Below are 17,021 nucleotides of genomic sequence, written 5' to 3' on the forward strand. Positions count from 1 at the left end.
TGCACTGGGATACATGGCAGGGGCTGAGTAGGCAAAATGACTCCAGACACTGCAACAACAAGGAAGCAGCAGCAAAAACTGCCTTAGCCAGGAGACTCTGCCAAATCTGAAAGCTGCTCAAGATCTCTCATGGCACTTTCCCTTGACAACAGAGATGGTTTTCGCTGCCATCCCTCCCACCGCCACCATACACCGCTGCAAAAACTACTTTACCCCAGCTGTGGCAGAGTAAAGCTCCAAAAGGATTCCAGCCCCTGTGTACTCCCAAATGTCTATGCTAGTGCCTCATTTGCACTGCAGAAACAATCCAGTTTGACTCCACTTTAACTGCTCTGGCTCAATGCGATAAAATTCTGAGATCTATAGATGGTTGTGGCACCAGAGCTTTCTACAAATCCCAGGATTCCATAGCACTGAGCCCAGGCAGTTAAACTGCTTTCAAACCAAATTATTTCTGTAGTGCAGATGCAGCTTGAGTCACTTTCCTGAGTATCATGCCAGATAAATACTAATTGCTATTGCTTCCTTGAATTTGATTTTCCTAGACTAGACTAGAGAGGGTGAGGTTGTGTCAGATAAACATCTTTCACCCCCCTGAGTTCCATGACAGACCAATGGCTTAAGCTGCAGATGTGTACTTTCACTATTACACTAGTGTCTTAGTGAATTCATGAAGACAGAGCCCTGAGTGTCTCTTAAGGGCTGATTGGTAGCAAAAGCATGCTTCACCTAATAATCTTGTGTCTTCTGTTGTGCCCAGCCCCCCAATTGGACATGAATATTATGACCCTGTGGAATTCATGGAAGGAGGTGCTCCAGAGACTGAACGAGCAGAAGAGCTGGAGTATGAGGTGAGAATGTGATGGAGCTGGATCCAAACCTTTACCATTTTGCTATCCAGAGGCCAGGGAACTGGGCTAAGCCCTACTATTAGGTAAAAGAAAGAAGACAATATAGCGTGATAAAATTCTGGGTGCCATGAATGGGCAGAATGTGGCTCAGTTATTTAATAATATTGTGCTTTTGCCACACATTAAGCTATCAGGACTGAGGTGCAGAGAGCTGAAAGGTCAGGCACTGGTCAGGATACCAAAGCTGGCAACGAGCCCACTGCTCTGATGACATTTTGTTTTGCACAGAGCAACCAAACAGGTCAGAAGCCACATAAAAGAAGGTCCAATTAGCACACTTTCCGCTAAGCATACTTTGTCCCAAGGTTCTCAAAATCCGCAGCATGTAGTTGACTAAAAAGAGAGCAAGTGTGATGTAGTGGTTTGAGTATTGGACAATGCCTCTGGAGACCAAGATCCTGATTCCTGATCAGCTATGGGCAAGTCACATCCTCTCAGAGGAAGGCAAAGACATATCCCCTCTGAACAAATCTTACCAAGAAAACCCAGTGAAAGGCTTGCCTTAGGGGCACCATAAGTTGGCGATGACTTGAAGGCACACAACAACATTGGCCAAATGTCTGGAAATGACTCAGGTAGCCTTGCAAAGCAACAGCTAATGCAGTAGGTTTTTAACAAACAACATAAAGTGCATACCATCCAAATGTCTCAGTTTGATAGGGACAGTCCCAATCAATCCTCTCTTGTCTCACTTTTTCAGTTGCCCCTAAAATATCCCAGTTTTTCTCTCCTCCTTGCAGTTCCTGCAAACAGAGTTTAGAGAGCAAAAGTAGTTTGTACTCCAACAGGGAGAGAAATTGGGGAGGAATCCTTCCCAATAGTTTCAGGCAAAAAGCAAATTGCTACAGCCTCTCCTAGCTTGTGTGTTTTTCCTCATTGGTAGGTTTTGCCATCTTGACTACAGTCAGATGTTGCTTAGCCACATGTGTCCCAGTTTTTATCTGTGAAATGTTGGAGGGTATGAAAGTGTTTACACCTGCCCACCCACCACCAATAAGTCGTAAGTTAATAACCCAAACAGACAGGCCAAAATAAAGCTGCTTCGGGTCACTTTGGAGGTATGCTGTTTAAATGATGCATGCATCCTAGGAGGCCGGAAGGTGTGCCTAAGCCACACTCCAGTCCTAAAGACTGGAGTGCAGCTTTGGTGCAGCTTCTGGCCTCTTAAGATGTGTGTGTCATTTAAACAGCATACTTCCTAAAGAGTGATAAGCCAAGGAGTATCAGAACAAATAACTTTTGCACAATAACATTCCAAGCTCAGATTTTGGTCATCCATTGCAACCGTTTCCAGAAGGGTAGCTATATTAGTCTGTTGCAGCTAAACAAACAAACAAGAGATTCTGCATTAACATTTGCTGATATCTCTATGGATATTTGTTTCCTTTTAATAATACCTTACTATGTTGATGTTCCATTCCATGCTATTCTTTCTTGTCCAAATCACACTGCAGAAATAATCCAGCTTGACACTGCTTTTATTGCCTTGGCTCAAAAATAAAGCAGAGGTTCCCAACCTTTGGTCTTCTAGATGTTTTGGACTTCAGCTCCCATAATTTCTCCCTGTTAGCCAAATTGACTGGGGCTTCTGGAAGTCTAAAACAAATGGAGGACTAAAGGTTGGGAAACAGTGGTCTAAAGCAACCAGGAAAATGTTTTAGTTGTGAATTTCTCATCTGGGGTGACATGGTAAAAGCTGTTAAAACTTCCACCATATCTAAGGCACAACTTAGGGAGAAATCCCTCCTTCCAGATTCCCATGGGTTATAGTCCAAAAAGGTAACTTTAACAGGCTCCAAAGGGAGGGGGGAGGGCCAGCGTGGCATAGTGGTTTGAGTGTAGGACGACGATGAGATCAGGGTTCAAATCTTTACTCAGCCATGGAAACCCACTGGGTAGCCTCAATCAAATCACTCAGCCTCTGGATGGCAGTGGCAAAATTCCTCTGAGAAAATCTTCCCAAGAAAACCCCATGGGTCGCCTTAGGGTCCCCATAAGTTGGAAATGACTTGAAGGCATACAGCAACAAAGGGAGGGTTGGTGATGGGTCATGGTGACAGTAAGTGTGACCTTTGTCTGGTGCTTTCTCTGTCCCACAGGAGGTGGAGCTGTACAAATCCAGTCACCGGGACAAGCTGGGCCTGATGGTTTGTTACCGAACTGATGATGAGGACGATGTAGGCATCTACGTTGGAGAGGTGGGGGAGGGGGCAGCTCTTGGTGGGGTGCAATATGTGTGGCCTGGAGAGGCCAAGGTAGGCAAGTGGGGCAGGGGGGTTGGAAAGGGGAAGCTGCATGTTGGGACTCAAGCTTTACATGCCAGGGAGAACCCACTCCCTTGTTCTTCTGTTGCTTTTGGGTGGGGGGTAGTGAGTTACATACCAGCTTCATTTGCACATGTTCCTGGGATATTCTGGCCAAGCTAAAGAGTGAGCAGAGGAGACTTCTGAGATTCTGGGTGTGGGATTACCAAAAAGTAATTTTCTCAAAGGGGATGGCTGGATAGATATTACAGCCAGCCCTCCATATCCACAGATTATATATATGCCACTGTATTTGATGGGACTTGAGTGTCCACAGATTTTGGTATCTGCAGGGAGCCCCAAAACCAAACCCCAGTGGATACCAAGGGCCAACTGTACTGCAGAGGCTGTGGAACCTCAGAAAATGTCAAGAAGAAGGAAGTGTGTTCTGGTGCTTTCTTAAACTGGGGAAGTAAGACTTGAGAGAAGCATCTAGACAGAGGAAGACAGAAATGGAGGTTTCTTTAGCCATAAAAACAGCAGATTCTGGTGAGAGGAAGGATTTCCTTAGGGACCGAAATGAGTTAGGGAAAGGGAGGTTATATTAAATTCTTACTCTCACCATCCTTAATAGTCAGAATCCTCCTCAGTCTCCACTAGAGAGATGCTGTTTACATTTTCAAAATGTAAAAATTAATTGCAGTCACATAATTAACATCACTTTTAGCTTAAGAGCAAACCAGGGTTCCATAAGTATTGCCTTTGAATATAACTCCAGGAGCTACACTCATAATTCCAGTATGATGAGCTTAAAATGAATATAAAGCATGTTTCAAATGTCTTTGGAAACATTGCAGTGGCATCTCTTGTGTACCAAGCCTCCCAGCATTCTGGAATTTATAGTTATTGAGGAAAAAAGTAGGAAGCAGGGAATTCATGCACAAAGCACCAGGTCATCAGCCCAGAAAACAGAGGCAGCCTGTGAAACCTAGAGGGCTCTGTGCCTGCCTGAAGATATTAATTTAGGACTGTTTGGCCAATTATGATGCTTCCCCAGACTATTCAGTGCATTTTGGGAAGGAGCTCTTTTGTAACTGATGGAATTGTTTTTCTGGTGGTGCGACTCCAGTGAGTTTTCAAAGCAGGCATGGGATTTGCAAAGACCTCATCTTCAGGATTTGCAAGACATGCTCTTTTATCACATTTTAATCCAATGCCTCCTCCAGGAGCAGGAATTCACCATTTTATAATTACAGTAACCATGCAAGGTTGTTTACAGTGACAAAGAGTGATTCGCCAAAGAGCACCCACTGAGCATCATGGCTGTTGAGTGGGGATTTGGGACATTATCACACAAGGCTTCTATTGTGAGACTAAAGCAAAACAGTAGCATTATCGGGCGGTATTCACCGCATGACATTGTCTTCATCCCATTGCTGGTGGGCACTTCAGTCATTTCTGACACACTGATGGGGAAAACTTGTCAATGACTCCCAATAGCACTGCTATCCAGGTAGTCCCCCACATATGATAATCTCTTCCACTTCAGAAACAGAAGAGACAACAGTCACATGGCATGAGGGGCTGCCTTCTCCTTCTCTTCCCCTCTCTTTGCACTCCCCCTCGCTATTCCCAAGCAGACTGAGCAATGCCTTTCATTTCTCTTTTGCTGTCATCCACCACCGATCTCTCCTTTCCTCCCCCCATCTACCATCCCATCTCTTCTTCCCACTCATCCTCCACTGCCCAATCTCTCTTCCCCTGCCTTGCCAGATTGATCTGCACACCCTAAATAGGACAATACTGGAGAGTAAGCAGAATCAGGACAATATGGATACCGGTGCACATATGGTGTTGAAGCGAAGGTGTGATAACGATTGCTTCAATATGCTTCTGTGTGCTTCAGAAACACAATTGTTGTACTGTAGAAGTCTCGTGTGATAATCTTCCTCGACCCAGGTCTCCCTAGCCTGGTACACGAACCATTACACCAAATGACACTGAAAGCCACCCTCAGAATATATACCAACTACGTATTAGGGAGAAAACCCCAGTGACAAGGGGAAAAAAGAGGTTTCCCCTACAGTTTCAGATCTCATCTGGTGTGGCCCTGATCACACCAGATGAGATCTAGTACTACAGAGCAGGAGACACATAACAAAGAAGGTCCTTACATCATTCATCCAGATCAGCGGTTCTCAACCTTGGGTTGTGACCCCTTTGGGGCGGTCAAACGACCCTTTCACAGGGGTCACCTAGGACCATTGGAAAACACATATTTCCAATGGTCTTAGGAACCAAGATGAAAATAATTTTATGGTTGGGGGTTAGCACAACATGAGGAACTGTATTAAAGGGTCACGGCATTAGGAAGGTTGAGAGCCACTGATCATCTAGATCTTAGGACATAGTGTGCAGAGCAGAGCCCAGCTTGCCTTGAACTGATGCAGAGTTAGATTCTGGTGTGTGCTAGTATTAGGGCAGCCACACTAGTTAGTATCTAGAATGTGCCTACACTACACCGTTATAGCACTTTGATGCCAGCTTACCGGTAACTGCTGTCACTCCATGCTGTGGCATTCTAGTGCTGTAGTTTGGTGAGGTGCTTTGAATTCTCTGCTATAGGACTCAAGTTTAGGAAGGCAGGACTACAATTCTCCACACAAGGACTCTCAGTGCAGATATAGCTCAGTTAATGAAGTAAATGGGTTCCTGAGTATTACGTCTTTAACAAAAGATTCACCAGACAGAAGTGTAACATGGAAAGAATTGAGACTTTTCTGCACGACAGAAAAGAAGAGCAGTCTTAACATGTTTCAGCAAAAATATTACTCAACACTAACCATATACACCAGTGAAATGCAGCAAGCAGGTCAGATAAGCCTTGCACAAGTAATCAAAAACATTTTGAATCTTCCAAAGATCACACAAAGGACTCTTCCAGAATGGATCCATGGATGACTTTTTTTCTCAGCTGACGTTACTTTTCTTATGATTTCCATTTTGGTGGTCAAACTTCTAGAGCTATGCTTTTTTTCACATGCTGGCAAAGCAGACTTATCCGCTCTCACCTTTTCTCTGTGTTTTGTTGTTCATGCATGCTCTGTAAGGGATTCTGGAGATAACTGCTCTTTACACAGGCACACACATCACAGTAGGATCAGCCAAAGCAGTGCTATTCAAATTGGTGGTCCCTGAAGCTGGTCCCTGAACCATCAGAAAGAATTGTAGCCAATGGGCACAAATATAGTGCCAGTCCCTGACACGCTGAGGATAAAATAATTGCTAGTCCCTCACATCCGATAGCCTTAGAAGCAGTAAACTAGAGTATAAACCCACTTTGCAAGCTCAACCTTTATTGCTTTCATTGCTGCTGAAATATTTCCCAGTTTATAGATAGAGAGCCAGTGTGGTGTAGTGGTTTGAGTGTAGGACTAGGATTCTGAAGATTGGGATTCGATCCCCTGCTCTGCCATGGAAACATGCTGAGTGATCTTGGGTATGTCACACCCTCTCAGCCATAGAAAACCCTGTGAAAGGGTCGGCTTAGGGTTGCCATAAAACAGAAACAATTTGAGAAATGCAATGGCAAATATAAAGGAAGAGGAAGAAAAGGGGCTGGATGGGCAAAAAAAGACTTTGTAAAAAGGAGCTTCACTGTCAGAGGTTTTGGTAACTGAGATAGGCTTTTTCTAATCAAACAAATCCCAAGGGTCCCTTGGATGGATTCACAGCAATTCTGGTGGTATCAAACTGATATATATACTGTAGTGTAGATCCAGTCTAGATTTTATAAGAGGTTCCTGCTCTTATACTTTACAGGTCTTCATTCTATAAAGTAAACTTTGGATAGTCCTTGAAGCATAGGATTGTTCTCTGTAGAGTAGGACACACAGCCACCTAGTAAGGTGTGTGTTGGCACCTTGCCCATCATTCAAAGGTTAGGAGATTCTAACCGTAACAAGAAAAACTGCAAAACAAAATTCTTAGTCTGTTCTCCTGATGCTAATTTGACTTTTCTTACCCCAGGTTAACCCTAACAGTATTGCTGCCAAGGATGGTCGGATCAGGGAAGGAGATCGCATTGTCCAGGTAAATGATGGGTGGTCGCGGCAGTGGTTGCAGGGCAAGTTGAGGGAGGGAGGATGTTGTTTACCATGAATGTAATATTTCCCCCATTTCTAGATTAATGGCATGGAGGTACAAAACCGGGAGGAGGCTGTAGCAATTCTCACACAGGAGGAGAGGACAAACATTTCTCTGCTGCTGGCTAGACCTGAAACTGAGGTGAGAGGCATTTAGATACACCACACATGTGAAGAAGAACAGGGAAGGGCTGATGCTCAGCAGTAACATGGTTTAGTCCCTGGTCTCTCCAGTTATGTCTAACAAAGGACTCAGTCAGACAGGCCAAAATAAAGCTGCTTCAGGTCACTTTAGAGGTGTGTCATTTAAATGACACATGCATCTTAAGAGGCCAGGAGCTGCACCAAACTGCGATCCAGTCCTTAGGGCCCAAAGTCTCTTGTCAGACACCCCAGAGAGCTGCTACTGGACAGTGTGGGAAACCTGTGACCTCCAAAATGTTGCTGCCCTGTAACTTTTCCTATGGTTGCCAGTTCAGAATCATTCCAGACTCTGAGATTTCCAGCCCCAAACCTGTGACCTAGGGATGTGCCCTGGTGATGTCATTAATCATTACGCATTAAGTATCAACCACAGTTGTTCACAACTAGTCACTCAAACACACAAGTAGAACATATTTTCCTATTTGTAAATTAAGAGAGAAATCTTATCTAAAAGGGCTGCTTCCAAATCAAGGTGAAATAAGGGGATTACACCTTCTCATTGATTTAAGAAGACAGAATAAGTAAACATTTAACCTAGGCTACTTGTTTCTAGTCACACGATGGATACAAAGCAGAGTGAAGTGTGAGCCCTTCTATCCCTGAGAGGGAAGCAGCAAGCTAACTAAGTAAATACATTAAAAATCCATCAGTGATACTTTTATTGGTCAATTGAAATGCACAATATACTTGTTGCAAGATTTCAAAACTCCATGGGCTTCTTCATCAGGGAAGATGTTACAAATCGAACAGGAATCTACAGTCCTCCCTCTGTTCTTAGTCTTCAGACTCACGTCCTTTGCTTATGCGTGAGGGACAACTGAGGGAGAATGAATGGGGTACACACCTGCATGTGCCCGCTCCTATATTCAAGCCAACGGTGCTTGAATATAGGTGAAACTCTGCTTTTGCAAGGGGGTCCGGAATGAATCCCCTATGATAAAGGAGAGGTGATTGTGCAGCAACAAACGAAGCCTTGCAAATTGCAGCAAGCTGTCCTTCTACATGCTAAACTGTAGATTTGCACACAGTCCTATCCTCTTGACAAAAACAGACCCCAGCAAAATTCGAGAACTGGCACCCTTGTCTCTTACCTGAAGACGAGCCATTAACAACGAAGACTCAGGGCCAGGCCCTGAGATCTAGCAACCCCTAAACTTTTATTATCCCTTACTGTTAGCTAAAGATGTTGGGGGTTGCTGTCTAACAGCATCTCAAGGGCCACAAGTTGGCCGTCCTGTGGTGTGAACAGTATTGAGTTTGATAATGGGTGCAGAAACTGTAACTGGAGGCTTTACAGAAACCCACCCCAAACCTGTTTCTGAGACCATTCCTAATGAATAATCTGGCTATGGGTACTTCTAGTTGGAGGGCTCTTAGCAATAGACATGGAGTAACTATTCGGTCTTTCTCACTCCTTACTACATCTTCTGTGGTTAAAAAAATAAATAAATTATGGGGAAACTTTCTTCTATGTTCCAATTTTTTTTAAAAATGTGCTTGAGCCACAGTGGTACTCAATAAAATACAGAAGACTCCCCTTGTTTCCAGAGTAGCAATAGTACAATAGTACTTCTGTGATTGTGATTCATTCAATCACATAAGCGTGCTAAGTATATTGCAATATTATGTTTTGTTTCTGAAATTTTGATTTTACAAAATTGTGAATTAAGTGCGAAATTATGCAGTGCTATATCAGAGTGCTTCCATGATCCTCTATAACAAATGTACCACAGGTTATCCTCAGGTTAACACTGCAGTGTGGTAATCTCCTGGGAGGTTACACGTGTATTCCATCACAGAGGTACACCAATTTTAAATGTGAGTAAGATCTCTGTGTGATCTGGAATCCACTGATTTAATTAATGCGCGTTGATTAATAGATGGTTAGACGGGTAGGAGATAAGAATGAAAAGTTCCAGCTCAACAAAGTAACCCGTGGTGAAAATTGGAAATGCCTTTTTTAAAGAAAACCATTTGCGCTATAGTGTAAAATCGATAGCTATCCAGATGGAATAAAATGGGTCCAAGTGCTTTGGCCTACTTGAGTAATTTCCATTATTTGTATTTGGACATTTTGGGGTTTTCTGCAGCTCATGCAATTGTCCATCCAGCAGTGACCATGCTGGCTAGGGGATACTGGGTACTTTAGGGCAAAAATAACATTTTCCAGGATCTTCTATGATTTCAAGCAGCTGTCAATCAGTACAGGGTAGTGTGGGGAATACCAGGATTTGTGGAGACTGAGGTTATCTGGATGTAAACATGAAGAAATTCTAGCTTTTAGGCAGTAACATCTTTGGCCATTGCCAATTCTCTTCACTCTTCCAGTTGTCCAAGCGCTGGAAGGATAGTGACCGTGACGATCTTCTAGATGACTTTGGCTCAGACCATGAAGCTGGAACAAAACCCCAGCGGCTTCTTTCACCACCAAGCCAGCAGGTATGTGGTGTAGAGGAGAAAAGTGAGGAGTCAGTGGTACTGTTACCTGACAGGATTGATTTATGGTGGAACCATGTAACGCATAGGGCATAGAACAGCCTCACACACCGGGGTGGCTGTGAGGATCTCTCAAGCACCTGCCACCAAATTGAGAGTAATCCCATCTCTGCCACCAAATGTGGGGATCTCAGTTTATATACCACTGCTGCTTACACCAAATGTAGGGTTTCCACCCTTTATCCCACCACTGTATACAAGAAGTGTGGGGATACTCTTAAGATAATCACAGTAGTGCTATCAGCGGTACGGATTCATCTCAGACAATTCCATCACTGTGGCCAAATGTGGGGGGTCTTTCCACACAACTCACCAAACATGAAGACTTCCAGGGTTCATTCCAAACACTCAGTGGGACGGCTTTCCCTGATCCTCACCTCTGCCACATGGAAGGCCTTCTTCATGTCACCCTTATGTGACACCAATTACAGGAGAAATCTAAATGCCCTCAAGATTCATATGAGGATTTATTCTACTTTTATCCTCAACAGTACATCACCCTTCTACCTTCAATGCAGACACTTTGTCCCAAACCCACTTTTCAGATTGATAGTGATTCTGGAGGTCAAAACTGTATAAAAACTAATACAAAACTTCATTTGCAGAACTTTGCACCCAGTTCTAAGCACTACAGTTCAAAAAGGATGTTGACAACTGGACCGTGTCCAAAAGAGGGTGACCAAAATGGTGGAAGGTGTGGAAATCATGCCTTTGAGTAGTGACTTTGGGAGCTGGGAATGTTAGCCTGGAGAAAAGAAGATTAAGAGGTGATATGATAGCCCTGTTTAAATACAGTATTTGAAGAGATGTCATATTGCGGAATGAGCAAGCTTGTTTTCTGCTGCTCCAGAGAGTAGGACACAGAACAATGGATTCAAACGACAGGAAAAGAGATTCTACTTAAAATACTAGGAAGAACTTCCTGATGGTAAAAGCTGTTTGACAGTGCAAGATGTTCTCTCTGAGTGTGGTAGTGTCTCCTTCGGAGATCTTTAAAACAGAGGCTGGATGGCCATCTGCTGGGGGTGCTTTGATTGTGAGTTCCTGCATGGCAGAATGGGGTTGGACTGGTTGGCCCTTGGGGTCTCTTATGATTCTATTTATATATAAAATTTGAAATACCACACTCCCGATTCTCAAGCTAAATCAGACCTTTACCAGTCACTCAGCTCAAACTCCTCACGCTAACCCCTCTCAAATATGTTTCTTCTCAAACCACAGCGGACTCCACTCAAACTCTGCCATTCATGAACTGTCCCATGCAAGTCTCCTCAAACATTCCTCCAACCAGCATCCACTTCAACACTCCATTCTCTCCCTGCAATCAACTGCTACATCCCTCATACTCGCACAATAAATCAAGCAACATTTTAATATACAAATCCATGACACCACAGTACCCTCCAAGTATGTTAGGCATTATGATTGTATCAAACGGATAAGAACAGAGGAAACAGCCATAGCACAATCAAGGTTTGCTTTTTGGAATGTATATATATTTTTAAATATTTTTAAGCTATGGATGGCTGATTCCATGGATAAGGGCCAACTGTATTTACCACTTTCTCCCATCATGGGATCCAAATGTGTGCATTGCTCCAAGGAAGCTTGGAGCTCCAATTACCTGGCAGCAGCTCTCCACAATTTCAGATAGGTTTTTTACAGCCTTACCTGGGGATTTCAGGGACTGCACTCTGCACTGAGCTACAGTCATTTCTACTGCAGACCAGAATGGATCCAACCATTTTAGCATTTTAATGTGGATTACTGTGTTCATGGTAGTGCTAAAATTTACTTCTGACTTGCATTTCAAATGCTTACAGTGTGATACTGATCCTTGGCTTGCACTTGGGGTGAAAGCAAGCTGCTGATCAGTTCACTCCGAATTTGGTAATAATCTTCTGTGAGCAAGTGAGGCTGACAAATCCCTCTTCTTATGCATCTAAGCTGCTCACTTGCATGTCTTACCTTACATGCTACAAAAAAAGATTGCTGGATCATTAGCAGTAAATTTGCAAAGATTTCTGAACCCCTGCTATCTAACAAATGTACAAAGAACTCCAAGCCCCCATCCACCCCACCTCAATAATAGGTTGGTTAGATTATATAGTCAGGTATAGATGGGTATGTTTTGAGTCAGCCTAGTGTATGGAAATCACAGGGAACTGGCTCAGCCATTATTTTGCACTAGCAAAAAACAAAACATAGATCCGGTAAGCTTAAGGCCTGCCTGCATCTGCACTTAGCCAGTAACTGACACATTCAAGAAAAAATCTCTTCAGTTTTTCTGTTAACACAACACAAGGGGCTACAACAGGGATGACGAACTTTCTAGCATGGGTGTGTATGTGCAACTGTGGGCTTTCTGGAATGCACCAATGACCACACATCCCTTCATTTTCTTGACACTGAATCTGTAGCAACTGTAAGGCGCTACAACATCGTTGTGCCTCAGAGGCCTGAAAGACAAACATAAAAATAAAGCCCCCTTAAAGCCATAATAAAGTAAGAACTGGAAGAATGATACCATGATTTCTGCAGTAATGGGAAGCAGTGGAGGCTTGGTTAGAGGATTCTTGGGAGGGGAATGCCTAATCAGAAAAAAACTCTGACTAAGCTTCTGTAGCTGTTCATATCTTAGAAGTGGGAGCTAAATTTTTTTTGGCTCAAATCAGTCATGGAGTGGAGCCAGTGAGCACTTGTCATTCAGCCTCACCCAGTTCCAAATCGGTTCTCTGTAAAGGTTCAGTTGCCAAGCACGAGTCTTAAGGTTGGGAACCAAGGTGCAAGTAGGAAATTCCGGGCCAAAAGCCTAGGCAGAAGATGCTATTCTTTTCTCTGAAAGCTGCCTTCTTCTTCCTCTCTCTAGAATGAGCCTCAACAGGAAAAGCCTGCTGTGGATCCTGCCACTCCTTTGACTAACAGCCAGGAGTTGGATAGTGGCGTCGGCCGCACGGATGAAAGCACACGCAACGAGGAGAGCTCGGAGCATGACCTCCTAGGAGATGAAGCACCCAGTGCTGCCAACACACCAGGGACCCTGCGCAAGTTTGGGCCCAGCCTACAGCCCCGTGAGTTCCATTACAGTATGGACTCACTGCTGGCAGGGGAGCCCCCGAGCGCCATGGCTACAGACATGATGCCAGGGCTCACTGACGAAGAGTACGAACGCTACCGAGAGCTGCTAGAGCTGAAGTGCCACCTGGAGAATGGCAATGACCCAGGCTTGGTGAGCGCAGCACTGGACGTCAACCGCAACGAGGTGGCTCTGCTAGAGGAAGAGCTCCGCCACCTGGAGTTTAAGTGCCGGAACATCCTGCGGGCCCAGAAGATGCAGCAGCTCCGGGAGCGCTGCATGAAGGCCTGGCTGCTTGAAGAGGAAGGATTGTACACCTTGGAAGGGGAACCCAAGAAACATGAGCTGTCTGACATCACTGAGCTGCCAGAACGCTCCGACAAGGACAGCACCAGTGCCTACAACACTGGGGAGAGTTGCCGAAGCACCCCTTTGCTGGAGAGCCCCTTGCGTCGCTTGGCTGAGCCCCCTAACCTCAACCGGACTGCTCCTCCTTCTCCACCACAGCCCAAATTCCGTCGGGAAGAGCGGGTACGGCGCAGCCCCAAGGCAGCCGGGGAAGGCAGCCCCTATCTGAGCCGGAGGCAGCGGGAAGAACCACCGGCTCCCATCAGCCCCATGAGCCTAGCCAGCATATGTAAAGACTCTCTCGGGGGCAAAGCAGAGCCCCGCATGGAGTGGAAAGTGAAGGTGCGCAGTGATGGCACTCGCTACGTGGCCAAAAGACCAGTGAGGGACCGGCTGCTCAAAGCCAGGGCTATGAAGATCCGGGAAGAACGCAGTGGCATGACCACAGATGATGATGCTGTCAGCGAGATGAAGATGGGGCGCTACTGGAGCAAAGAGGAACGGAAGCAGCACTTGATCCGGGCCCGGGAGCAACGGAAGCGCCGCGAGTTCATGATGCAGAGCCGGCTGGACTGTTTGAGGGAACGGGAAGGCAGCGAAGCCCGGGGGGTGTCTAGCGAGGTCAACATCTTAGCCTTGAGTCACCGCAAAACCATGAAGAAACGGAGTCGGCGCATCCTGGACAACTGGATTACCATCCAAGAGATGCTGGCCCACGGCACCCGCTCGGCTGATGGACGCAGGGTTTACAACCCATTACTGTCTGTCACCACTGTTTGAGTGCACAGGAAGGGAACAGAGAACCACAGTGGGGTTTTCTCCCACACCCCATGGTGTGTGCTGGCGAATGAAAACCAAGACAGGATAAACCATTCTTCCGTTACCAGGATGGTTATTCTTATTTTTTTAAACACACCAGGGAAACATCGTATTACTACCACCTGAGCACTGTGGGGCTTAGAAGGGCCCACCTCTCTGAACCAAAAATTTAGAGTGGAACAGTAAGCCCAGCATCCCTTCCTGCCTTAAGAATTGAGGGATAAGTAGAGGGATCCCTTCCCCCAAGCTTGCAACCCTCAGGAGCTTGCTGTGGGACAAGGTCTGTTCCTCCTGATGGTCAAATAATCTGTTTGAGAGGTGATTGCGCAAGGCATCTAAGCCCACCTGTTGCTTCTGGAAAAAGCTTTTGCTGGCTTCACCCCTGCCAACCACATTCTGAAGCACAAGGAACCAGCTGTGGTCTACATAAGAATGTGCAGAGCACAAGGAAAGCAAAGAGGAGGCTCATCCCGTACAGGTCAAGAAGACTTGTGAAGATCTCTCCCCTCCCATCCAACCCAAGTTGAGATGTTGTGACCTCTTTCTTTCCTCTTTTTCTTTCTCTCTTTTTCTCCTTCTCCTTTCTCTTTTGTGGTTGTGGCTCTCAATTTCGTTTCATTTCTCTATTTCAAGCTGGAAGTCTGGGCCCTGGAGGCTCATCTCACAAGTGACCGTTCCCTTCCTGCATTTTCTACCATCTGATTGCTCCTGTCCTGACTTCAGGGGGAGGAACATTAGCTTAGACTAAGGAGCAGATAGCTTGTGTTAAAACCTGTATCCCAAGGCTGAACTTGCATTGTTAAAATAAAAAGAAAATTGTTCTTTTTAGTCATTGCAAAACATCCTCATAAAAATCAGTTTCCTGGGGCTTTATTTCTCAGGTGGAACAGTGCTGGGCATCTGAGAATAACAACCCATTGGCATAACATAGCCCTGCTATAAACACACACCTTGAGTCAATAACACGCTGAGGGTAAATTAAACAAACAATATTCCTTTGGGAAGATAGACACACAACAATGACAGTTGAAGAAACAAAATTAGTTGCACTTCATAACCATACACTGAGCAAGTCACCTTCATGAGGTCTAGCAGCATGACCTCAGGATTTCAGAAGTATCAGCTAATAAATAAGTGCATTTGCACTGTTTTCTCAACTTCCACATAAGGAAGAACCCATAATACCTAACGGTACGGTTGACAGCAAGAGCAGACTAGTTCCAGAGGTTGAGGGACTCCATTAGACCTCTGTGGAAACTCAGGGGCTGGTAATGCCCCTAGTCTAAATATTTGTGCCCAAAAATTGGCCCCAAAATCCCAGGTTGACTTATTTATAGGTCAGTATGATAATGTGATAGCAGCTCTTTCAGATTTCTCCATGCAGTGGAAGATAGTCTCTCTTGCTGCGTGGACACACACGGACACACACACACACACACACACACACACAGACTGAAGGAGCCTCCATATTTTACCCTCGACTTATCCATGGGTCATGGCAAAATCCATAATTTTGGCTCCAAAACCTGCCCTTGACTTATACATGAGGTCGACTTATAGTTGAGTATATACTGTACTTTTTTGGCCCCTAGCGGATGCAAAAGACATTTTCTGCAAATAATTTTCAGGGGTTGGTGGGAGACATAAAAAATGGGTTTGGCTACCTCCATGCAACCCACTCTCCCCAGTTGTTTTACATGCACTAATCAGTCATAACCTAGATCAGTGGTCCCCAAACTGTGCCCTTTAAGAGACTTTGGACTTCATCTCCCAGAAACCTCAGCCATGTTGGCCAATAGCCTGGGATTCTGGGAGCTGAAGTCCAAAATCCCTTAAAGAGCACAGTTTGGGGAACCAACTGGTGTAGATGAAACAAAGGTTTACAGCTCAGTGTTTTAAGGCAGTTGAAATTAGAACTTCAATGTCATTTTTAAAAGCAGCTAGTGTACATCACAATTTTCACAAATCTGAAAGTTATAATACAAACACCATGAACATCGTGGTCTGTTATTCCACTGCAGCAAGAACCAGCCAAATGATTCAGTCTTATTTTGTATGATGATCTAGTAACATATAACAAAAATATGGTTCCATTCCTGTTTTGGAGAGATTATGTATAGGCATCATTTATCCTTACTACAGCTCTATAATACATCAATCAGTTTAATTATCCTCACCCTTCCCATAAACTCTACAAGCATAAAGGGGGAAGACTCTTGCATTCGTAGCTTTCTGAAATCTCCAAGCTTTCTTGGAAAGAATCCATGCTATAGCCTACAGGAAAAGAAAAGAACTCCCCCCTCATCCCTGGTACCACAACCAATGGTATCATAGGGCAAAGGGTCCACAGTATGAATTTGCTATTTACTTTCAAGGCTTGGTAGCACATAAGTGGGAATGAATGTCCCTTCGATTGGCTACAGCAGCAATCAGATATGCATGTCAAATCTGACATCATATAGTGCAATACACACTGCTGATGGCTTGTGCTCACTGCAACCAGCAGACATGATTGCAGGCTATTTTGGCACACTTTATAAAAAGCCCATTGCTCACAAGGAGAATGAAAATGTGCTTCCTTTTTAGTACCACACACTCGCTACTTGCTTGCTTGCTTGCCCTCATCTTTACTCTAACAAGCTCATGGTGTCTCTTTTCCTCCCTGCTTTATCACCGCAACAGCCCTGTGAAGTAAATCTAAATTAGACTTCAATGATGAGGTTCAGTACTCCCTTGTAGAAACTGCAGAGGCCCAGAAACCCTACCAAATTGTAATAAA

At 44.7% G+C, this 17,021-nt stretch overlaps 1 protein-coding gene across 3 annotated transcripts in view; it reads left to right on the forward strand.

Moving 5' to 3' along the window:
• LOC149322983 (PDZ domain-containing protein 4-like) overlaps nucleotides 1-16,664 on the forward strand; it is a 37,559-nt gene extending 20,895 nt beyond the window's left edge. The window contains exons 3-8 of one of the 3 annotated variants that reach the window (XM_089485816.1): nucleotides 761-851; nucleotides 3,011-3,109; nucleotides 7,184-7,246; nucleotides 7,340-7,441; nucleotides 9,832-9,942; nucleotides 12,869-16,664. In XM_089485816.1, the coding sequence (XP_089341942.1) occupies nucleotides 761-851; nucleotides 3,011-3,109; nucleotides 7,184-7,246; nucleotides 7,340-7,441; nucleotides 9,832-9,942; nucleotides 12,869-14,203 (1,801 nt within the window). In that variant the 3' untranslated portion in view covers nucleotides 14,204-16,664. The remainder of the gene's footprint in view (nucleotides 1-760; nucleotides 852-3,010; nucleotides 3,110-7,183; nucleotides 7,247-7,339; nucleotides 7,442-9,831; nucleotides 9,943-12,868) is intronic. The other 2 variants (XM_089485826.1, XM_089485831.1) reach the window with 2 other exon arrangements.
• Nucleotides 16,665-17,021: the final 357 nt, after the last annotated feature.

The sequence above is a fragment of the Sceloporus occidentalis genome, unplaced genomic scaffold (genome assembly GCF_023333645.1).
Source record: "Sceloporus occidentalis isolate IW3139 unplaced genomic scaffold, rSceOcc1.0.p SCAF_1, whole genome shotgun sequence".
In the NCBI taxonomy this organism is placed as follows: Eukaryota; Metazoa; Chordata; class Lepidosauria; order Squamata; family Phrynosomatidae; genus Sceloporus; species Sceloporus occidentalis.